The sequence below is a fragment of the Pan troglodytes genome, chromosome 2, assembly GCF_028858775.2.
Source record: "Pan troglodytes isolate AG18354 chromosome 2, NHGRI_mPanTro3-v2.0_pri, whole genome shotgun sequence".
Classification (NCBI taxonomy): Eukaryota; Metazoa; Chordata; class Mammalia; order Primates; family Hominidae; genus Pan; species Pan troglodytes.
In genome coordinates, this window is record NC_086015.1 from 32,532,716 (window position 1) to 32,556,512 (window position 23,797).

Consider the following 23,797-nt stretch of genomic DNA (forward strand, 5'->3'; position numbering starts at 1 on the left):
ACAGCCATGCCTAACTCCATGGGGTTAAAGAAGCATAATCTTCCCTTGTGTTGGGAGAAGAGGAGAACCAGAACTACTAGTAAACACTACTGACATGTGCCTCACCATCCATAATCTAACTCCCTAATTCCTTTCTCCCCTTCTTCCCTCTCTGATCTTCTATCTGAACTCCATTCCATGATCCCTTGCCATTCTAATGTTATCCCCTTCCATCCCTTTCTTTGTTTTGTTTTGTCTTTGTTTTTTTGATAGTGAGCTCTTTTTTTCTTGAATAAGTTTTTGGGGAACAGGTGGTGTTCAGTTACGTGAATAAGTTCCGTAGTGGTGATTTCTGAGGTTTGGTTACACCCATCACCCAAACAGTGTACACTGTACCAAATGTGTAGTCTTTTATCCCTCACCCCACTCCCACTCTTTCCCCCAAGTCCCCAAAGTCTATTGTATCATTCTTATGCCTTTATGTCCTCATAGCTTAGTTCCCGCTTATGAGTGAGAACATACAATATTTGGTTTCCATCCCTGAGTTAGAATAACGGTCTCCAATTCCATCCAGTTTGCTGCAAATGTCATTATTTCATTTCTTTTTATAGCTGAGTAGTTTTTTGTATATGGTGTAAGAACGGGGTTCAGTTTCAATCTTCTGCATATGGCTAGCCAATTCTCCCAGCACCATTTATTGAACAGGGGATCTTTTTGCCATTGCATGTTTTTGTCAATTTTGTCAGAGATCAGATAGTTGTATGTGTGTGGCCTTATTTCTGGGTTCTCTATTCCCTTCCCTTGGTCTATGCTTTTGTACCAGTACCATGCTGTTTTGGTTACTGTAGCCCTGTATGATAGTTTGAAGTTTGGTGGCATGGCCTCCAGCTTTGTTCTTTTGGTTTAGGATTGTTTTGGCTATTCAGGTTCTTTTTTGGTTTCACATGAATTTTAAAACAGTTTTTTTTTCTAGTTCTGTGAAGAATGTCAATGGTAGTTTAATAGGAAACTATAAATTGAAACTATAAATTGCTTTTGGCAGTATTGCCATTTTTACACTATCGATTGTTCCTATCCATGATCATGGATTGTTTTTCCACTTGTTTGTATCATTTCTGATTTCTTTGAGCAGTGCTTTGTAGTTCGCCTAGCAGAGATCTTTCACCTCCCGGGTTAGCTGTATTCCTAGGTATTGTGTGTGTGTATGTGTGTGTGGCAATTGTGAATGGGATTGTGTTCCTGATTTGGCTCTTGCCTTGACTGTTATTGGTGTATAGGAATGTTAGTGATTTTTGCACATTGATTTTGTATCCTGAGATTTTGCTAAAGTTGTTAATCAGCTTAAGAAGCTTTTGGACTGAGACTATAGGTTTTTCTGGATATAAAATAATGTCATCTGCAAAGAGAGATAGTTTGACTTCCTCTCTTCCGATTTGAATGCTCTTTATTTCTTTGTCTTGCTTGATTGCCCTGACCAGAAGTTCCAATACTATGCTGAATAGGAGTGGTGAGAGGGCATCCTTGTCTTGTGCCGGTTTTCAAGGGGAATGCTTCCAGCATTTGCCCATTCACTATGATGTTGGCCATAGATTTGTCATAGGTGGCTGTTATTTTGAGGTATGTTCCTTCAATACTTAGTTTATTGAGAGTTTTTAACATGAATGGATGTTGAATTTTATTGAGGGATTTTTCTGTATCTATTGAGATAATTATGTGTTTTTTTTTTTTTTTTTTGTCTTTAGTTCTGTTTATGTGATGAATCACTTTTATTGATTTGCATATGTTGAACCAATCTTACATCCCAGGGATACTTGATCAGGATGGATAAGCTTTCTAATGGCTGCTGGATTCAGTTTGCCAGTATTTTATTGAGGAGTTTTGCACTGATGTTCATCAAGGATATTGGCCTGAAGTTTTCTTCTTTTTGTTGTGTCTCTGCCAGGTTTTGGTATCAGGATGATGCTGGCCTCATAGAATGAATTAGGGAGGAGTCTCTCCTACTCAAGTTTTTGGAATAGTTTCAGAATAAATAGTACCAGATAACCTTTGTAAATCTGGTAGAATTCAGCTGTGAATCTGATTCTGGGCTTTTTTTGGTTGGTAGGCTACTGACTACTGACTCAATTTCCACGCTCATTATTGATCTGTTCAGGGATTCAGTTTCTTCCCGGTTCAGTCTTAGGAGGGTGTATGTGTTCAGGAATTTGTCCATTTCTTCTAGATTTTCTAGTTTATGTGCATAGAGATGTTCATAATATTTTCTGATTGTCGTCTGTATTTCTGTGGGATCAGTGGTAATATTCCCCTTGTCGTTTCTAATTGTGCTTATTTGAATCTTCTCTCCTTTCTTCTTTATTAGTCTAGGTAGCAGCCTATCCATTTTATTAATTTTATCAAAAAACTAGCTCCTGGATTCATTGATCTTTTGAATGATGTGTGTGTGTGTGTGTGTGTGTGTGTGTGTGTGTGTCTATGTGTCTGTGTCTCGATCTCCTTCATTTCAGCTCCGATTTTTGGTTATTTCTTGTATTCTCCTAGCTTTGGGCTTGGTTTGCTCTTGGTTCTCTAGTTCTTTTAATTGTGATGTTAGGTTGTTAAACTGAGATCTTTCTAACTTTTTGATGTGAGCATTTAGTGCTATAAATTTCCCTCTTAACACTGTGTTAGCTATGTTCCAGAGATTCTAATATGTTTTGTCTTTATTCTCTTTAGTTTCAAAGAACTTCTTAATTTCTGCCTTAATTTCATTATTTACCCAAAAGTCATTCAGGAGTAGGTTATTTAACTTCTATGTAATTTTATGGTTTTGAGTGAATTTCTTAGTGTCCCTCACCATTCTTTTTTGTTCACTTCTGTAAATCTCCATGTCTTTCGTGATCCAGTCAGCAAATCACAGCAGGTGTCACTCCAGCACCAGAGTGAGCTGAAAGTGCCTCCCCTGGGAAGGGATTCTGCCTCAGATATTAGGAGAGTAACTCAAAGACACTTGGGTCCTTTGAAGGGAATTGTAAACTCCTCAAGGCCAGGAGTTTACAATTTCTTTCCCTAAGGACCCAAGGTACATAGCATGGTGTCTGACACATGGGCAGCATTTAATAAATAATTAATTTAGTGAGTTGAGTGAATTACATAAATCCTAACAAGTTATGTATCTCTGTGTTGGCCTGTATCTTGGCACTCCAGGATTAACCAGACTTGGCCATCAAGTTGGTTTGTTGTAGCCAAAACCTACATGGTAGGGAGGGGTAATAAACAGATAATGGGAGTTTGCATGGGATTCTGTTTCCTTGCCAGCTAGGTGGCCTTCGTTGTTATTTGGCTGATTGCTTAACCTCTATGGGCCTCAGTTTTCTCCTTTGTAAAATGAGGATCTAATTTTTGACTTTCCTACCTTCTGTTGTGTGTGTGTGTGTGTGTGTGTATGTGTGTGTGTGTGTGAGGTTTGAATGAGGTAATTTAGTTAATAGCAGTTTGTAAAATATAGATACCAGTAGCTTTTATTATTATGGCAATTACACAGGCAATGGTCCTGGTTAAAATTAGCAGGGGCCATATATTTCTTCCCCTTGTAGAATTCTAGCTTTCAGACTCATGGTAACATTTGTTTATCTTACTACTGAAAAGATTTTTTTGGTTGCTTTGAGCTCATTCCTTGATCTCCTTTCTGTTTCCTCATTAAAAAAGAAAAGAATAGCTAATGAATTACAGATGCTGTAAATGCCAAGCAATGACAACAGGCTGCTCTCAGGGGTCCAGTATCCTTGCATTCCACCGTATCTGTCTCTTCCACTTTCTCTTCAGTCTGGCATTTAACACCACCCCTGATGACATTATGGTTTCATCTTTAGAGAATGGTGTCACAGAAGTTAACACTTTTGTCATTATCCATTGAGCGGATTTTGAAATTCCTAAAAGGGTTTAAAAGCAAGATCAGCTGACTTCAGTTATAGCAGATATTATAGGTGAAACATGCTCTTCTGAAATGGCTGTTATGTCTGCATCTACATCCACACTGAAATTCATCATCTCCAGCTGCATTCTCTCTTCATTTTGGTGGGGAGAGGGGGACCAAAGTTTGGTGCTTTCAGCTATGAGACTTCCAGGTTTTAGGCAGTATTTCTGCAGCATACATTTCCAACACCTTGCTCTAATTGCAGTGCTCTTTGCTTCATTTTACTCTTATCCTATCTATCTTCCAAGGCCCATGTCTTTCTTTCTTCTCTCTTACTGCTGGGACTACTCCTCCAATTATTTCCTTCCCTGTAGTGAGAGAATGATAGAAACTTAAGGCTGGAAGGGACCTAAAAGATCCTCTAGTCTTAAACATCCTATAACCCTTCAATCTATCCCAATTAGTTGTTCAACCTGTGCTTGAACAAACTATTACATCACACCAATTACCTTAGAGTTAATACAAATGGTCTAATTGTTTTATAACTTAGTTTTCACTCCCCAGTGAAACAGTCATGAGTTGTTCCTTTATTATCTCTTTCAACCCTTAACATATTTGTATTGGTTGGGATTGCTTTTGACTGTATGTAGCAGAAATCTGAATAAAGTTGACAAACAAATAAAGCTTTATCTTCTCTCATAACAAGAAGTCTTGGAGATGGGCCATTGTTGTTCTTGGCTCAGAGGGTCAGTGATGTTGCAGCCAGCAAAATTTTTGCTATGATCTCTTTGCTGCAGCTCTTTCCAGGTACCATGATTACATTTAAAGCAGAAAGAAGGCAGTCACATCTATAACTTTTTGTCATGATAGCAATAGCTTCTTCAGAAAATTTTCATTAGTTTTATGCTTACGTCTCATTGACTTGAGTGATCATATCTGCAAGACTGGGCTGTAGAAACTGAAATGAGATTGTCATGTTTGGTGTATCCCAATAATAATTCATATCCTGGGGATAGGCTTATTGCCTCTCTCCAAAGTATTTGGGATCTGTTAGACAGAAAGAAAGGGAGAATGCTATTAGGAGAGCTATGGTCATAAGCTGTGTTCCTCTACAAGCTAGTCATGAGACAACTTTGCAAGCAAAAAGAGCTGATTTAGGAGATGATCCCAAGAAGCATTGGCAGGAGAGTGGAAAAATGAAAAATGGATGGGTAGAAAGATGTATTAATGAGCAGGTTAGTGCTGTGGGCAACTGCAGCTCAGTCCTACTCAGGACCTCTGTGAGACAACGTAGAGCTTTCCTACCTGAGGGGCAAAGAAGCTAGAATATTTAACCAGTCATTCCCATCCATCATTGGTAGAAAGTTGCTCCCAGCAACACTAACTTCCAAGCACCTCCAGCCTATCACTTGTACGGACTAAGCATCTCCCTCAAGCAGAGAGTTTTAGATGCTTTTAACAAGAGCAATCCATGTACTCAGACATGGTGAGTGCCAAGGGACATGCAGTGTCTGCTAAGCTACCATCAATGCCTGTCACAGTACTTACAAGGTACTCAATAAATACTTTAATTCAATGAACACTTATTGAGTACCTACTACTTGCCAAGCACTGTGAAAGATATTTACTAATTGATTTATTCTCCAAGGGACCTTTTTAATATAAACAAAAACAAAACACACGGTCTTTGTACTCAGATCTTGATAAATTATAAAATGCACTTTCCCTATGTCTATAACCCTTCTCCTTTCCCTATTCAATATTGGTGTATAAACTTTTTGTTCCTATCAAAGGAACCAGTCAGTACTAGAACAGCCTGTCACTGCACATAGTGTAATTCTTAGGAAACAAGCTGTTTTATTTCATAAAATGTTCAATGTTTCTGAGTTCTACTTTGTCCTTAAGAGCAGATATTTACTAACTAGCACATTAGTTGCTTGAAAAAAAGTGAATGTCTCTTTTTCTTATTCTAGCATGGAGATTTACTGCCATGAAAGAAACACCATTGTTCTTTTCTTAATAACTTAAATGAGGACATGGTTGTCATGAATGTAGGTGTTGGCTTCAAACCTCCCTCAAAAGTTATTCTTAGGAACAACAGGAAAAATGCAATCATCCTGTCATCCCAGGCTAGCTTTGCTCCAGTGTGAGATTCTCTTGTGCTGGGTGGATTGAGTCTGATTATGGTGCCATGACTATTTTGCTTTCAATTTCTTTTGCCTCCCTTCTTTTCTGGCTCTGCCCCTCTGCACTCATTGACTACGAATTTATTGGGTATTGTAGTGGGATTGATGCCTCTCTAGCATCTATTACACTCCTTTTCTATTATGGTAGACATATGGTTTGGTAGGACTGACCACCACACTCATACCCAAGGGCAAGACATGATTGGCTTGTGTCAACGAGATATTTTCCTGGTCATGGTGATTAGTTCTTTGGGGGTTATGTACAATGAGTATGGAGCCAGCCTGAGAACAAAGATGGCACAATATAGAAAGATAGATCCAAGAGAACAGAAGTGAAATAAAGTTAGAGCCCACTTCAAACTGTTTTAGAAACTATATTATTTCTATACATTTTAGTTCCATGAACTAATAAATTTCTTTTGTTGTTAAAACAGTTTGAGTTGGTTTTCCTTGACTTGCAGCCCAAAACATCTTGACTAGAAAAAAAAAAAAAAAAACCCTGCAGTTTCTTTCTTCATCCAGCCTTGAATTGGCCCTACCTTTCACTCTGTATTCTCCTTTTGTTTCTCTGGGTTCCAAATCTGGATTTCAGTCACCCGATATCCAGCCTGCCAATATCTTCCCAAAATGTGGCCAATACTTAACCATGGAAAGACCCAGTCATCCAGCTTACTAAGACCTTCTGAGGCATGGAGAATTACCATAAGACATATGCCAAGTATATCCCCAAATCGTGTCTTTCGACTATAAACTCCATAAAGGTTGCCTTATTCTAAATTATATAAAAACTGTGAGGCAAGAAAATGTTTGACAATAAGCCTAGTTCTGGAATTGGTGTTCACAGTCTTTAGTTCTCCTATTGTAAACCAAAATTCCTTTATTTATAAATGGTGAGTGATTAGCTGTGGAATCTGGGCAGTGTAATTTGCAGCAAATTACGTTTAGTGTAGTTCACCTTGTGTTGATCTCTGAGGAAGAAATCATTTTCACTCACAAGAGCTAGTCAAATACAAATCTATCCCTTTCATAAAACAGCTATTTTTCAACATACCCTAGAGAACATGAGAAGAAAGAGCCTTACCTGGACATATGAGAGAGTTACAGTAAGTATGTGGAGGGTTTTCTTCATGCAAGGTGTTTTAAGAAATAGAATGGGTGAGGTTAGTAAATGTCAGTAAGGTTAGTAAATGTTATTTATTTAGAGATCCTTAAAAACAAAGTGGTTTTGTGTAGGTGAAGATTTGCTTAATGACAATGAAAAATAGAGTCTTTACCTGTCTGATGATTGACACTGAAAAGCATATACTTAGTTTCCTGTAAAAGACCGAAGAGAGCTTTCAGAATAAATAGCACTATAAACACAGACACAAAAATTTGCACTACCTGGAAAGTATGGGTTCTTTCTTTTTTTCTATTCAACAAAAATCCCATAGAATTCATTGGCCTCTGACATTTCAATGCATAGTTGGTAAAAACAGGTCAGGTTTGGTTGGCGTCTGACTACATGGCACATTGATTTTGCTCTTACTTTGGCCATCTTTTGAAGCCTTGCTTGGTGTACCCACATTTGGTCAGAGAACATTTATAGTCTGCTCAGTGATCTTGACATTCCTAATTTAGAAGCAATAGGTACATCTAATGACTCACTCGGTCCTGTTGATTTTGCTTCTAATTCCCTCTAGAATACAGCACCTCTTCTTTCTTTTTTGGTTGCTCTCTTATTCAAAATCTTATTTCTTGCTTCTCTTACAGCTCTGGTCCCCTAGTTGGTTTCCTTGCCCTCTTATCTTACTTTTCTCTATAGGGTTATCATGAAATCTCCCACATCTTATTCCTTGCTTAAAATACCACCATCATTACCATGATATAGAAGCACCTTCACGATCTGCGTCCAGACAACCTTTCCACCCACCTCTCATTTCTCGTTTACACACTTGAGGTTCTGCAATGTACCACATTACACTCATCGTCTTGCTCTCTACCCATTGTTCTCTCCGCTTTGAACAGCAAGGATGCTCCCTCCCTTTTATTATTTCTTGTTGACATCTCCTCATCCTTCCAGATTCAGCCCAGCCACTGCTTCCTCCCTGACACCTCAGACTGAGTTAGGCACCATTTGGGTTCCTACAGCACGTAGTGCTGATTGTCAGTCTCCTGAGATCCTGGAGGGCTGGAGCTATGTCTTGCATTTCTGTATTTCTGGCATAGTTCTTAGAGCCTAGTACAAGTGCTCAGGAAAGGTTTGTGAAATGAAGGGCTGAATGAATGAGGGAGAGATTATGCTTAACTTGCTCTCTTAGGGAATGAGAAATGAATGAGTTAGGGTCATTACGCACTCCTGAGGGGTATGGACTGTGGTTGAGCATAAGTTATGCCTTTGTAAGAACATGGTTAGCTCTGTTTGGGATTGTTAATCAAAATATAGACTTCTGACTTCCTGTGCTACACAAAAAGTGCAATGCCGTAGAATTCCAACATTCAAACATACTGAAAGAAGACCAGGTGGCTAGAGCTTGTCCAACTCATACAGGCAGTTACCTAACTGATACAAAGTTACTATGCACCCTGGAGTTTCAGACACCCAAGTAAGAGCTGAAAATTGGGGTAGAAATAATCTTTATTAGCGTGTCCTCAAATAACCCCAAACTAAAATCCCCTGCATGATATGAAAATATTTCAATGGATCTTTCAACAGTGGGTCTATTAAATTTTAAATTTGCAGTTCGAATAGAGCCTCATAATACCTAGTAGATATTTATAAATGTGATGAGAGCTTTATGTAATTATATTATTTAATCTCCACAACAACCCAAATGTATAGGAAATGTTATTATCCCCATTTTACAGGTGGGGAAATTGAGGTTCAGAGAAATTAAATAATTTAGGTGACTTTCCAAAGTCATACATATACTGGTAGTGGAGTTAGAATTTAAAATTATATTCATCAGATATCAGGGACTTGCACTCTTAATTAGCTACTTTTTGCAGTCTTAGCCAGGAGGGAAAGCAACATGTGCACATTTTCAGTTCTTTTTATTGATACTGTATCAACAAAAGCATATGAAGTTTTCACTATCTAAACAAGGTAGCAAGATGTGAAGCATCAAATATTTAAAACTAAGAATCTGGAATGTAAGTAAATATGAAGGGAAAATATTATTCTAGCTATGCAAGGCATGGGTTATTATTCACAAAGTGATAGATGAGAAAACTGAGATCAGAAAGAGGGGTGGATAAATTGTCCAAGGTCACAGAGTGAGTGGCTGAAGTGGGATTTGAAGAAGGCATGACTTACTCTGAAATCCTCACTGGGCCTCAGTTGTTGGGTGCTGGTAAGGCTCTTATTTAAATTTGTCATGGAAACATAGAGCAGGAATAAACTTAATGCCAGAAATCCTGCCTACTGCTTACCATATGACTAGAAGACATAGTTGAAACAAAAATTTTTTACCACTCTGAGATACTATTCTGGCATTAAAGTGGATTAAAAAACACAATGTGGTACTACCTCATACCCACTTGAATGGCTACTATCAAAAAGACAGAAAATAAATGTTGGAAAGGATACAGAGAAATTGAAACTCCTTTACACTGTTGGTGGGAATGTAAAATGCTATAGCTGCTTGGAAAACAGTACAGTAGTTCCTCCAAAAATTAAAAATAGGAATTACCATATGATCCAGCAATTCCACTTCCGTGTATATACCCAAAAGCACTGAAAGCAGGAACTCAAAGAGATATTCCTACGTGAATGTTCATGACAGCATTATTTACAGTAGCCAAAAGGTAAAAGCAACATAAATGTCCATCTGTGGTGAGTGGATAAACAAAATGTTGTGTGTGTATATATGTATATATATACAAATATATTTATATATAACAGTGGAGTATTATTCATTCTTAAAAGGATATGAAATTCTGACACATTCTATGAAATGAATGAACCTTGAGGACATTAAGTTAAGTAAAACAAGCCTGTCAGGAAAGGATAAATACTGTATGATTTCACACATAGGAAGTACCTAGAATAGTCAGATTCCTAAAGACAGAAAGTAGAAGGGTGGTTGCCAGGGGCAGGGTTTGAGGGGAATAGGGAGTTATTGTCAATGGGTACAGAGTTGCAGGTTTGCAAATGAGAAGAACTCTAGGGACGGATGGTGGTGGTGGTTGCACAGCAGTGTGAATGTATTTAATGCCATTGACTTGTATACCTAAAATGGTTAAGATGGAAAATTTTCTATGTGTATTTTACCACACTTAAAAATAATTTTAAAATGAGCTAAGTATTACCAGTCAGAGTTCAGTCAGGAAACCAGTTACCACTCTAGCCTTTCAAATGGAAGAGAGTGTGATAGATTCAGTCACACATGGGATGGCCAGCAGAAGATGATGAATTCACCCAGAGGTTAGCAAGAGCAGGAGGCTGTTCCCACCCCTAGGGCTAGAATTCCACAGAGAGGAAGGTGTATTCCCTGGTCCTAGAATCTGGGGCCACATAGTGGTAACTAAAACCACCGTGGTGGGGGTGTGTGGGGCTGCTGCCCAGCGAGACCTAGGGCAACTGAAGGAGGGTCTTTCTGTCTGGCAAGAGCTGGAGCCACAGAGGAGATGTAGCTGCTGCTGGATGCAGCTGAGGCAAGAGAGAGGGGAATAAATTCCCTAGCGTCTCCCCTCCTTACACCCTGCCATCTTCTACCAGTACCTCCTATGGACTGAAACTATCCAGAGATCAGTTAGCAAAAGAGCCCAGATATGTAGTTTCCTGTGACACAGAGCAGAGCAGGGAACACAACAAACAATGAGAAATTGATGTAAGAGCAACCTGGCAAAACACCAGCACACTAGTCTGTGAAAGGCTTCTTTCCTTCTTGTTTAAAAAGCAATTTAAAAAAATCTCTCTACATTGAGTTTCAAATACCTCAGTGCTCAGTGATACTGATTATTATTAAATTAATTCACTTTCTAGAAGTTAGACACATTTATTAAGAGTCTATATATATTTGAACAGAGGTTTAGCTTTGGTTATCATTCAATGGTTCAGAAACTATCTCTTGGCCAACCAACTTCAAGTCATCCTGAGCAAAACGGCATACTGTTTTGTTTTGATTTGTTTGTAAAGGGTGAGCTCAGATGAAATAAAACTCTTGCTCTTCCTTTAAAATCAGATCAGCGTTCACTTTCTTCTCCGGCCCTCTCTCATTACCTTTCACTCACCCCAAACCTAGGTTAGTGTTTCTTTCCTCTGCAACCTCGGCACCATGAGTTTACTTAGAGTATAATACTTATAATAATAATTTTAACATTTTGTTGATTTGTCTATTCTTTCTACATAAATCTGCAAACTACTCAAGAGCAAAGACATTATGTGTGTGTGTACATACAGTATATGTATATATATTTTCATAGATATGTGTGTGGGTGTACTTTGCTATCTCCATCACTAATAACTAACATTAACCATTTCAGGGCCAGATACATAGTAAGTACTCAATACCGTTTTTTAAAATAAATAAATGAATAATTGTTTAATGAAACACAATTAATAGGTTTCAGCAACTGTTTGGATGTGGGGAGCTAGAAAGAAGAGTCAAAACTGCATGTGAGCTGTTCAGCTTTGATGATTAGGAAGAATTGTGCTGTTAATATAAATAACAAAGAATTGGATAAAACCTGGTTTTAATAAAGAGCTTTGTGAATTTGGTTTTTGAAAAATTCTAATAGACAATCAGAAGTATGGAACTGGCCTCAGAAGAGATGTCAGGGCTTAAAGATAAATTTGAAAGTCATCTTCATAGATGGGATTTATAGAGGAATCATCATGTAGCAGCCTGTTTTTTCCATATATTGCTGCAACAGGGTTTTCTCTTATCCTACATGCTCTTTTAGTACTTTACTACTTCCATATCAAGAGATGGAGACTATGTCCTCTCCCCTTGAACCTGGGTAGGCCTTTGTGTTTGCCTTGATCAACAATGTATAGAAGAAATGGCCTTGTTCTGGTAGCTTTCTGCCTTGTTCTAGTAGACTCTTTGCTCCTAGAACACAGCCACCATGTTGTGAGGAAGCCCAAGCGGCCTTTGGTGAGCTCATGTGAAGAGGAACAGAGACCCCTGGCCCACAGCCCTTGAGCCCCAGCCAACAGCTAATACCAACTTGCCAGCCACATGAGTGAGCCATCTTCAATGTGAAGCTTTCAGCCCCTACTGGAGCTGCTCCAGCTGATGTGGAATAGAGCTGAGGCATGTCACATCTACCAAGCTTTGTCTGAATTGCAGTTGTGTGAGCACCATAAACCATTTTTATTATTTTAGAGTATTAAGTTCTGGGGGTAATTTGTTATATAGCAAGAGATCATTGACATATATAGGTGGAAAGGATCATGAAATTTGTGTCTGAGAGGTCTGAATTCAAATGCCTGGTTTTGCTATTACCAGGATTGTGGCTTTAGGCATTCTATTTATACTGTCAGAACGTCACTTTTCTTAGGCATAAAATGGAGCTAGCAATGCTTATTGCAATGAGGCTGTTATGATACATAAAAGAAATGTTATACATTAAATGCCTAGTGGTGTGTTTAATCTCTCTGGTGATTAATAACGAGTGCTATTTCAAGAAAGTTAAAGTTTTGTGAGCTCTCAAGAGAGAATATTCATGGAGTAGAACAGGTCACTTGGAGATAGATAGGGAACAAAGAGTAAAAATGAGAGTTGGTGAGGGATTAGTCAGAAAAGGAGGAGGAATTTAGACTGTGTAAGATTGATTATTTCACTCAATTTTTCTTCAGAACATTTGAAAGTCCTTAATTTGAAATTTTTTTTGATAAAATTTGAGTGAAATAAGGGACAGACAGATGATGAAGAAAAAGGAACCACAAAGGCATTGATTCCTGCAGTGGAGAGGTGATGAGTGACACACAACAGAACAGTGTCGACAGAGCAGAGGGCTGGGAGCCTGAATACTGAGGCGTAAAAAGAGAGGGAATAGTGAGAAGAAGCAAACAGCTGGCATCTCTGTATCTCTTAATTTCTAAGCATGTATGTTATTCTAAAGGTATGTGAGAATATCAAAATATGAAAAAGGTGTGTATCACCCACCAAAATTTCTATTTCTCCAGTATAGTAGTCCTTCTCTTTTCTCTAGAAATTTATCCAGATGCACCTTCTAACTCATCATCCACACTCTTCTGGTTCTCCCTAGAGGATTATTTATTATGTTTCTTACTGCCTCTGTGGGTTATTTTTTCTTATGTGTTTTGTATTTACATTTAAATTATCATTTTCCAAAATATTGCATCTAATTATTTGCCATAGTTGTGCATGTTTGTTATACTCTGATTTCAAAATGGAAAGCAAAGTGTACAGATAAAGAACATAATGACCAGGGGATCAATATCTAGATATAGGAGAAGAGATGCAAATGAAAGCATACCATTAAAAACTACAGATTTCCCACCTTCACTTGATTATTTGATACTTTCAGTGTGCAATTAACTAGTCAGAAGATATCTACTATTGTAATCTCAGTTTTTGAGTTGAACACATTACATGTTATTTCACAAATAGGGAAATGGAGACTCAGAAAAGATACCTGTGTGAAGTTGCAATTACTCACCTTCCTACAATAGTTCAGTGAAATTGACACAAACATGTGATCATAGTAAATCCATGGTGAAAACCTAGTTTCCAAATAGACTGTTCTTGTTTTACTTTGTTGAAGACTAAATTTTCCGAGATGAGATGCAAAGTCATTCACATAAAAGGTTTTTAATATTCATTCTCAAACATTTATTTAGCTCCCACCATGTACAAGGCACTGCATTAGGTGGGCCTTCTAAAACATACTACATGAGGGCATGAAAGATAATTTGTGGTTTAAAAAGCCAAATTATGAAAATGTAATATTTATTAGGCACTTGTAAGATAAAAGGTACTTGCTAGAGCACCTCCTCTGCAAGCTTTATACCTTCGTAAAATTTCTGATTTGCTCAGGAGATATGAGCATGATGCTAATGAGAACCAGGTCAGGAGTTTAATTCTTGACAGCTTTGTACCAGGAATGTTAATTCTGACCAACCATGTCTAGGTTGTTGTTAGTTGTAGTTAGTTCTGCAACTGAGGGAAGTGTGGCTGGTAGAGCTAATGGTGACCGAGCAGTCATACAGGGCCAGTAAGTGGATACATGAGGCAGGAAATAGAGTTATCCATGGTATGTTCCAGAGTTCTCCCCTACCACAGGAGACAGCAGTCGGCAAGGGGGATTGGGACGTGGGATATAGGATACAGGGCTGAAATTGAAGCAGGATTCACTTGGGAAGCATAACACTTCTTCCCCATATCTATTTCTTTCCATGTGTGTGGAGTTCAACTAGCACAGCAACCCTGGCCTCTCTCAACTCTTTCACTCCCTCTGCCTCAGGAGAGGTTTCTTGTCTGCCTAGTGAATTTGGGAAAAGATGGACTGAGTTTGCTGGCCTCCTCCTTTTTCTTTCTGGGAGCTAGCTGCCTGCAGGGCACATGCCCACACTGTTTGTGACTGGGTGAATTTGTCTGCCTGATCTTAGTGTTATAAATAGGAAGACCATTTGCTTACAGATACAAGCTACATCCTCCAACCTAGATGTTATCAGTAATAGAGGTGATATTTTGGCCCTGGATATTCTTTGGCCTTATTTCTCAGCTTAAGAACTTGGGTTGGTTATTTATTGGGTTCCCTTTTTAAGACTCCTAAGGGATACACAGGGAGAACACTCTGGTTGCTGAAACTCCTGGGGTAAGTGGGTGTGTACTGACTTTTTTCTTTCTGGTGCTCTCATAGTATTTTGTGGCATACCTTAAGTATCCATATTGCTGTTGTTTACAAAGCAGAGACTACCACATGCTTCATCTCTATGGCTCCAGTGTCCAGCAAAGATCCCAGTAAATGTAAATATGCAACAAAGATCCCCAGTAACCCCGTCTCTACTAAAAATACAAAATTAGCTGGGCGTGGTGGCGCATGCCTGTAATCCCAGCTACTTGGGAGGCTGAGGCAGGAGAATCGCTTGAACCTGGGAGGCAGAGGTTGTGGAGAGCTGAGATGGCGCCATTGCACTCCAGTGTGGGCAACAAGAGCAAAAGTCTGTCTCAAAAGAAAGAAAGAAAGAAAGAAATCCCCAGTATGGCAACCAGGAATCCAAGCTGGGAGGCCCAAATCAAAGTAAAGGGCACAGAAATAATCAAATGTGGGAGATCATAGGAGAGGGACTGCATTTCTGAGCACCACACCTAAACATTCAGAAGGACCAATTGTCAGAACCAGCTCAGCGAAGCTGACATTCTGCACAAGACTCAGGAAGCCGAATGGGCCAGCTCACTAAGGCAGAATTGCTCTGATATTGCTTGGGCAGAATGTGACTTCCCTTCAAACTGAAAAGGTCTGGAAACATTTTCGCGTGACCCCAAAATTAAAGTTCAGAATCCTGGGAATTCTTATGTCCCCAAACTACACGTAAAATTTGAGTCATCTGTTAAGAAACGTGTGTGTTTGAGCAAGTAAAGGGTGGTGCATCTTCCAAACATTGCTCAAGACAACTATTAGAGTTTGTGGCTTAATTTTATTAAGATATCAGCAAAGGTGTAGAAACACAGAACTGAGAGTTTGGCCCTCTTAGTTCATCACTGAAGGAGTAAATATTTTTGTCTTCTTTCATCCTCACTCTGCTCCCTCTCTTTTCAACTGGATTGATGTGGATTATGAATAAACTTGCCCTCCGTTTTTGAGAAAACGACGTCTGAGTGAGGTGGGTCTTAAGAAGCCCTCATGAAAGTCAAGATGTTTTGAATGGTGTCTGAGCTCCCGGCCAGCCTCCTGAAATCATATTATCTGAAGTCCCTTGGAGTTTCTTTCCTGAGGACAACAACAGTCTATTTATTGGTTTCAGTTGCTATGAAGTGACCATCCTGCAGAAGTGAGGCTGTTGCCCTTAGCTACACATTTCTTTGTGGGAATGATTTTGAATCACACAGTACCAAATCAGCAGCTGGGCAAGGCACAGACCCTGATGAAATATTTTCCTAGTGTTAGCCTCCTTTTATAAGACAGGTTGTGGCTAATTCAGCTTAGAAGTGATGCACGTCATTTTTCAATCAAAGAAAAGGGCTGACTTCATTTTAACACTATCCTCTTCCCTCTCTAGTAGGGATTTGCTTATTTTTATTCTGCCTTCCTGAGGTGTGTTAGTTAAAATACCAATCCAAATCTCTGGAATAATTTTTTTCCTGATCATACCCACCTTACATGGTTATTGAAAGGATTATAGGGGATAATATACAGAGCACACTTAAGCAATGATAGGCAGTGCAATTATAAGTGTGGTTGTTGTTATTCTTATCCCAGAGAAGAGAAAGCTCGAGGGGGCTGGTTTCTGTTTTCAAATCATGAGTGTTTTTGTTTTATCCCCTCTCCTCTCATCTCACCCCATCCCATCCCATCTCATTCCATTAGTTCCATAGATATTTAATATCCAGACTAAGTGTTGAGTACATTTCTATTTTGAATTTCATTTGCTATCTTCTAGTACTGTTAACTCTATGATCTCTCTTTTGTTTTGCATTTCACCTTCCATTTTGAGAGTAATCTGCAAGTTTTGATATTTACTTTCAACATAGATGCACTCAATGTAATCAACTTTCCATTATACGCCAACAAGATGCTTGGGGTGGGGGGGAATGTCTTTATGTATCCTGTACTCTGAATCCATTTGCAGTCTTTTGTCTCTTTTTCTTAAAGCAGTTTCCAAATGCATTCTATGTCTGCTGATGTTTGAAAAGGCTGTAAAATTAAAGCTAGGCAATTATGAATACTATGAAAAAGGTTTTGACAACTTTTGGTGGCATTTAATTCAAGTTAAACTTCTCTCATTCAAAATAATAAGCATAATGTTACTTATTATGTAAATGAGGTGGCAAAGGCAGATGTTTTTCTTCCTGGTGCATTCACTGGGGATTAATACATACAAAAGCTGAGAAGGAGGGGCTGGTGTGCAACCTGGGAACTGGAATAAGGGTTGAGCAAGAGGAAAGATGATTACTCTTGAGCTGTGCTGTTCAATAGTGGAACCGATAACCACATAAGGCTATTGAAATTTAAATCAATTAAAATGAAATAAAATTAAAATTCAGTTTTTCAGTCATATTAGCCAATTCATTTGTTCAATAGCCACATGTGGCTGGTGGCTACTTATTGAAGAGCACAGATGAAGACCATTTCTATCATTGTAGAAAGTTCTACTGGACAGTGGTGCTAAACCTAGAAGGGTTAAAACAAAGGGAAGGATGCTTGTAGATTCCTCTACAATTGGAACTTTATGCGTAAGAGTTCCACAAGGTTCTCAGAATGGATGTACATCCACGAAGAGCCAAGAGATGTAAGAGTTAGGATTAAGTGGCTAGTATATCTTTTTGTATATCACGGGGATACACTATATCTGTGCTTCTCAAACTTTAAATGTGCATACATATCACATGGGGATCCTAAGGTGCAGACACTGATTCAGTAGGTCTGGGGTGGGGCCTGAGAGTCAGCATTCATAAACAGCTCCTAGGTGATACTGATGAGCAGCCAGGTGATGATCTGTGAATTGCACTTTGGGTAGCAAGGTGCTAAAGCCCTTAATAGCAGAGACTTGATTTACAGCAACATCCCTGAAGATGGTTAACCAATCTGACACAGGAATCTTTAATCACTGGAGGCTGGTGCCAGGGTACATCTCATAGCCTCTTAAAATTGAATCATTTCACATCAAAGTCCTGCTGGAGACAGCAGAAGCTGCTGTCATGTTACCAAGAAGGAAAAATGGCTCATCGGAAAATACTGAATACACTAATCTGAATCTATGATAATTGGGATAGTACTCTACCTTTCTAGTTCTCCATTTTTGCAGATTAAGAACTTTTTTTTTAAACTAGCATAGAAGAAACTGCTGCTCCATGGAAACACTGATTTGCATACATAAAAATTCAGTCTATAGACATCCTTCTCAACCTTGTCTGCACAATTGGAATCACCTGGGGGAACTTTTAAATATTAACATGTTAGATTTCACCCTCAGATATTTTAATTTAATTGATTGTGGGGGAGGAAATCGTGTTTTTTGAACACTCCCCAGGTGATTCTCACATGCAGTAGCAGAGAATCTTTGATCACAGCAGTGGATCTCAAACTTGAGCATGCATCAAAATCATGCCTTGTGAAAACATGGATTGCTGGATCTCACCTCTAGAGTTTCTGATTTGGTAGGTCTAGGATGGACACTGAGTGTGCATTTCCAACAAATTCCCAGGTGCTACTGCTGCTGGTTTGGGAATCACACTTGGAGAATCACTCACAGGCAGCACTGTTTCTCAATCTTGGCTACACATTGTAATCACCTGGAGAGGTTTAAAAACTATACTTGTGCTTAGATCCCACCCCAAATATTCTGATTTAAGTTTTCTGGGGCCTAGTAGTCTGGGCATTGAAGATTTTAAAAAGTTTCCCACGATGAAAACTTGAGAAACATTAATGGTAATAAAGCAAACCCATTAGGTCTGGGGACTAGAAGCACTGGCTTTACCTGGATGTTAGAAATTTAGACTCTCACACCCAAACCCAGACCAGCTGAATCATAACCTGCGTTTTGACAACATTTTCCTGGTGACTTCATATACATTAAAGGTGAGAAGTACGACACTACATAGCCTTTTAAAGTAACAATTTGTTGATCTGTGTGATTTAAAGAAATTCTTGTAATAATTTTTTATAGTCCCTAAAAATATTGGGGCACATAATTTGGTCCAAACTCACTCCAAATTATTGTAGCTTTATTAGGTTGCCACTGCACAGACAAGCACTTATCAGCTTCTGTTTGCCTTGCAACCGAAGACATTAGTTATCCCAGCAGAAAGAAACCGTGGACTTTCAAGTCTCAAGTAGAAAGAAGGTCAAGAATAACCAAGTTTTTTAGAAACTAGTTCCACATATTTTCATCAAGTTTATTATTCAAGACAAAGTGAATTTTAGGTTAATGCCTTTAGAGTTTAGAAAACTGTATGCTTTTATTACCAGAGATACAATATAGATAAATTTTCTTTCTTTTTTTTTTTGGAGATGAAGTCTCGCTCTTGTTCTGCAGGTTGGACTGCAATGGCGCGATCTTGGCCCACTGCAACCTCCGCCTCCGGGGTGCAAGCGATTCTCCTGCCGGGGTCCCCCGAAGCAGCTGGGATTACAGGCGCCTGCTAACCATGCCTGGCTAATTTTTGCATTTTTTTTAGTTGAGACGGGGTTTCACCATGTTGGCTAGGCTGGTCTAGAACTCCTGACCTCAGGTGATCCACCCGCCTCGGCCTCCCAAAGTGCTGGGATTACAGGCATGAGCCACCATGCCCGGACGATAAATTCTTAATTCATGAAACTTTTCATTATGCAAGACTAAGATCCTGGAGGATGAGAGGTGGTGGGGAATATAATGTCTTAAAAAAATGTTGCTAAGTTGTGTTTTCCTAGTGAGCCTTTCTTGGTAGTCTTTTAGGGAAATAATGAGTGCCCATAGATGATTATAATGTAGAAAGACCAACCATGTGATGTGCCAGAGCACTGGCTCTTAAACTTAAATGTGGTAGGAATCACTTGTTAGATGTAGATTCTGATTCAGTAGGTCTAGGGTAGGGCCCAAGACTTTGCACTTCTAACAAACTCCCAGATGTTGGGAAGCTTCTGGTTCATGGATCATACTTAGTAGCAAGGAGTTAAGAGTGACTACTCTCCCAGGACACCTTTTTGTAAACTCCAATTTCAGTGACTCAAAAATTCAAGAGGTCTGGTATAAATAGGAAGAAGGGTGATGTTGTTGAAAGTGCTGATTTACTAATTTAAATCATTTGGGAAGAGAAAGCCAAAGGTCAAAATTATTCATAGACCTATCATTAATGGAAAGTTAATTGAGAAATGAAGAGTCATTTAAGGCAACTGCAAAATAGTAACACAAATACCTCAGATGACTAGTAGGGCAAAATTTTCAAAATGTTGCAAGCTGTCTTCATGCTTGAAGTAGCAATTTACATGCATAATTAGGTGCAATCAACAGTTTTGAAATGTAATATATTTTCCGAGTCCATATTTACTTGTGACAGATGCTTAAAAAAAACTGTCCCCCAAAAATAGAGGGGCAGAAGAAAGGAGAAATATTTGCATTTAACAATAAGAATCTTTAAAAGGACATGTCTAAATTTAGAACAAATTTAATTGAAGTATTGTATCTTTATTTTGATTTAATCTTCATTTAAGCCTTGAAAGAAGTTCACAAACGTATTTTGGAAGTAGCAAGCATGGAAGAATAATAACTTACCAGTCAGCTATTCCTGCTGCTGTCTGAACTGACATGTGATTTTTATTGCTACACTGTAGGAAAAAAAAAAAACCAAAAACCTGACAAATTCAAACCTTTATTGCACAAAATATTATTGACTTTCTTCCTGTCTTCAGAAGGGGCTTCATTCTCTAAAGATACCAAATATCTTTTAGGAAATTTAAATAAAGGTGATTTAAACCGGTAGCTTCTATTTTGTAAATCAAGGTCTTCAGATGAACACTCAGTGTGAACGTATATCATCTTACTGTTCTCGGTATAACAATGTTAGGTGCTCGATATGCACAAAGACACTCTGCTAAGCACATTACACATATAATCTATTTTACCATTATAAACTTTCTATAATGATTGTTGGTTTATTACCAGGTACTGGGGAGGAGTTCACTCTATTTTCAACAATTCCCAATTTAGAAAACGAACTTGAAATCTGATTTTTAGAAAATCTGAAGAAAAAGAGAATGGGTAATTTGGTCCCTAAACTTTTTCTTCTTTTTCAAAAACTTGTTCACATTGCATTACCCAGATTGGTTTTCTACACTGATGAAAGTGGCAATTAATTTCTGTCACACATGCAGAGTCAGATTAAAAGATAGCATTGAGGAATACAACCTAATGATGTGTTCTTGTGTAACTGCATCTATGGGACAGTGTGTCTTGATATGTAAAAGTTGTGTTTAAGTTAATGCAAAGCATTCATGGGATGAGCAATGCAATTTTCCAGTTTCATCAAGCAAGTGTGATTTGTGATATATGCTAGGGGAAAAAAGCCATCCTCTGCCAAGAAACGCATGAATAGTTCATTAATCTGCTGATCCATTTGGGAGCATTATGGAATTCAAAGCCCAGAACAATGGGCTCTATTTAATATTGAACAGGTTCTTGATAACCCGCCATTTCTCTCCAGAGCTGCTTGAAAGTCCCTCCTGGACGTGCAGAGTTGCAGTGGCACTTCCCATGAAGTTGTAAGCTACTACCCAGGATCAAGTGGTGTTAAATTGAGAAGTCATCCTGTTCACCTGACTAGTGGTGAACCCTGATTTAAGAATTTCCAAGTCTACCCTCGCCATCTCTATTTAAATTTATAGACGCAACGCACTGCCTGCCCTGGGGTCACCACCGAAGCCTCCTGGTGGAGCCCTGCCCTGCTGAGGACGCTCTTCCAGCACAGAACTCACCACCAAAAAGAGACGGCGCCCAGCTGGCGCCCGCCCCGGGCACATTGCAGTAAATGCCTGGCAGCGACTTCTCGCTTCTCCTTCCTCCTACCCCATCGACCCTCTGTTGCCGACCTTTACGCCAAACTCCGGCGCGCCGCGAGACTCGCGTCCTCGCTGTCCCCGAGGGGCCCCACCCCTTCCCGGTTCTAACCTGCGACCTGGCCAGAGGCAAGGGTAGGTCGACTTCCTGCCCGGAATTTGCCGTTGGCTTCTCCTTCTCTACTCCAGTTCTCTAGTGCAGGGCTGTGCGGCGCGGAGCCGCCAGCGGCAGAACAGACCCCGGAGCGGAGCTCTGGGATACACACACGCGCAGCCCGGAGGGACTGACCCCGGAGGCGCGCTCGGCCGGGAGAGGGAGGGGACCAGGGCCAGCGCGGAGGCGGGGGTCACCTGGGGTTGGGGGTGGGCGCACCAGCCCTCCGCACGCTCCTCTCTTTCTAGTCCTCGCCGCCACCACCTCGCACAGGTCGGAGATCCCTCCTTTCCTTGGCTCCTTTGCGTTGGGGAGGGGGTAAGGCTGAGGGTCGGCGCTTGGTCAGCGGGCGGGGAAGGTAGATTTCACTTGCACCTGACAGTCCCTATTCTTGCCAGCTTCGCCGGGCTTTGCCCGGCGACCAGGTTGGTTCTTCCAGCAACTTTGTTCAGAAGGTTGGTAGGGAGGAGAAACGCCAAGGGGCCCCAAGAGACGCTGGAAAGCGGCTAGGAGCGTGGGCCGGGCTGGAGAGCAAGTCCCCAAGCGGCCCTGAGGCTGGGAGCGCGGCTGGGAGGCGCCGCCGCCGCCGCCGCCGGAATGCGCTCTGCTTAGCGGGACTGCCGGGGGCGCCTGAAGGCCAGCGCTCCAAGGACACGCGGCCACCCGCTCCTCGCGCACCCCGGCCCAGACGCCGCCAGGGCCGGAGCCAAGCAGGCGAGCGGAGCTGCGGGGAGCGCGGGCGAAGGGTGGCAGAAGGGAGGGCGCGCGGGAGGCGGCCCCTCCTCGGCGAGCCATGCGTGCCACGGGCAGCTGAGTAGCTGCCGGGCGCCGCTGCCAAGTCTCCACTCCGCTTTTGTCTTGCCCTCCAGTGAATGGGAAGATGGAGATGGATGTTGAGGGAGTTTCTCCGCGCCCGGAGCCCATCCCCCGCTCCCAGGGGGCTGGCGGAGCCTGCCAGGCGCCGCCACAGCCGCCCCAGCCCCAGCCGCCGCCGCAGCAGCTGGCTCAGGATGAACTGCCCGGCGAGAGTGCAGGCGCTGAGGACAGCGACGATCCCGAGACGAGACCCAACGGCGAGAAAGGAGAGAGCAAGGTAGGTCCACAGTGTTGGCGCTGTGATACCTTTTGAACAAAACCAAGGAGTTGCTGTCGTGGCTGTCACTTTAACCCCTCCGCTCCCCAACCCCCTTCCCTGGTTTGTGTGGGGGTGGGGGTGGCAGATGTGAAGAAGGCTTAAGATTTAAGGGAATCCATGGGCGATAGTGACTTTCCGAACTGGAGGGTATGTGCAGAAGTCTGTCCTGGTTTCAGTGTTCAGCGGTGTGTGCAGAGAAAAGTCTTCTGGTACATGCGGTGTGATGCTCTGGGCAAGCACAGCACCTCAGTAGAGCAGTGATGAGACCTTTGCTTGCCCTCGCGGTCTAACTGAGGCTTATTTGGATGATATGGGTCTAAGAGAAACATTTCTTTAGGAGCTGCCAAGTGGCTTCTGAGACTCCTTGGAGGGTGGTGACATCAACCTAAAGATAACAATGGGAGCAAAGTTTGGCTCATTTGCAGAATGGAGTGCCCTGCTTAACCCCGCTCTAAGCTGGAGGTCCTCTTCCTGACCTGGCATCCTCCTTCTAGGAGGGCAGGGATCAAGTGCCTGGCAGTAGATGAGCCCTACAAATCTTTTGCAGCCCTGCTGTGTCATTGTAGACCGGGGGATAGCTGCTACTTGCTGTGGAAAGAGGAGTTCTTCAGGTAATTGGATTCTAGTAAGAAATGGCTTGAATGTTATTTTCTGGTGCTGATGTCTCTTCCGCTGAGAAAATTGTAAAGTAGAGGAAATGGCATAGAAAATACTGCCTTGGTAGTATTAGTAGGGTGTGTTTATTACAGCTTTGTCTCTGAGCAGTCTTCCTTCACACACTCGGAGTTTAGTTTTGTGGAAGCTAA

The 23,797-nt window shown here is 40.8% G+C and overlaps 1 protein-coding gene and 1 long non-coding RNA gene across 11 annotated transcripts in view; one reads left to right on the forward strand and one right to left on the reverse strand.

The window, feature by feature from the left end:
* Positions 1-4,832: 4,832 nt before the first annotated feature.
* Positions 4,833-21,896, reverse strand: LOC134809434 (uncharacterized). The gene is made up of 3 exons (XR_010155147.1): positions 21,815-21,896; positions 7,332-7,371; positions 4,833-4,918 (listed from the first exon to the last, which is right to left on the reverse strand). It is a non-coding gene; the product is annotated as an uncharacterized LOC134809434 (long non-coding RNA).
* The window catches only part of RBMS3 (RNA binding motif single stranded interacting protein 3), a 1,471,465-nt gene continuing 1,469,259 nt past the window's right edge, over positions 21,592-23,797 (forward strand). For 5 of the 10 annotated variants that reach the window (XM_054681561.2, XM_054681566.2, XM_054681562.2 and 2 more), the window contains exons 1-2: positions 21,593-21,837; positions 22,726-22,949. In XM_054681561.2, the coding sequence (XP_054537536.1) occupies positions 21,675-21,837; positions 22,726-22,949 (387 nt within the window). In that variant the 5' untranslated portion in view covers positions 21,593-21,674. Of the gene's footprint in view, positions 21,838-22,069; positions 22,130-22,725; positions 22,950-23,797 lie in introns of those variants that run through there. The other 5 variants (XM_054681570.2, XM_054681567.2, XM_054681564.2 and 2 more) reach the window with 3 other exon arrangements.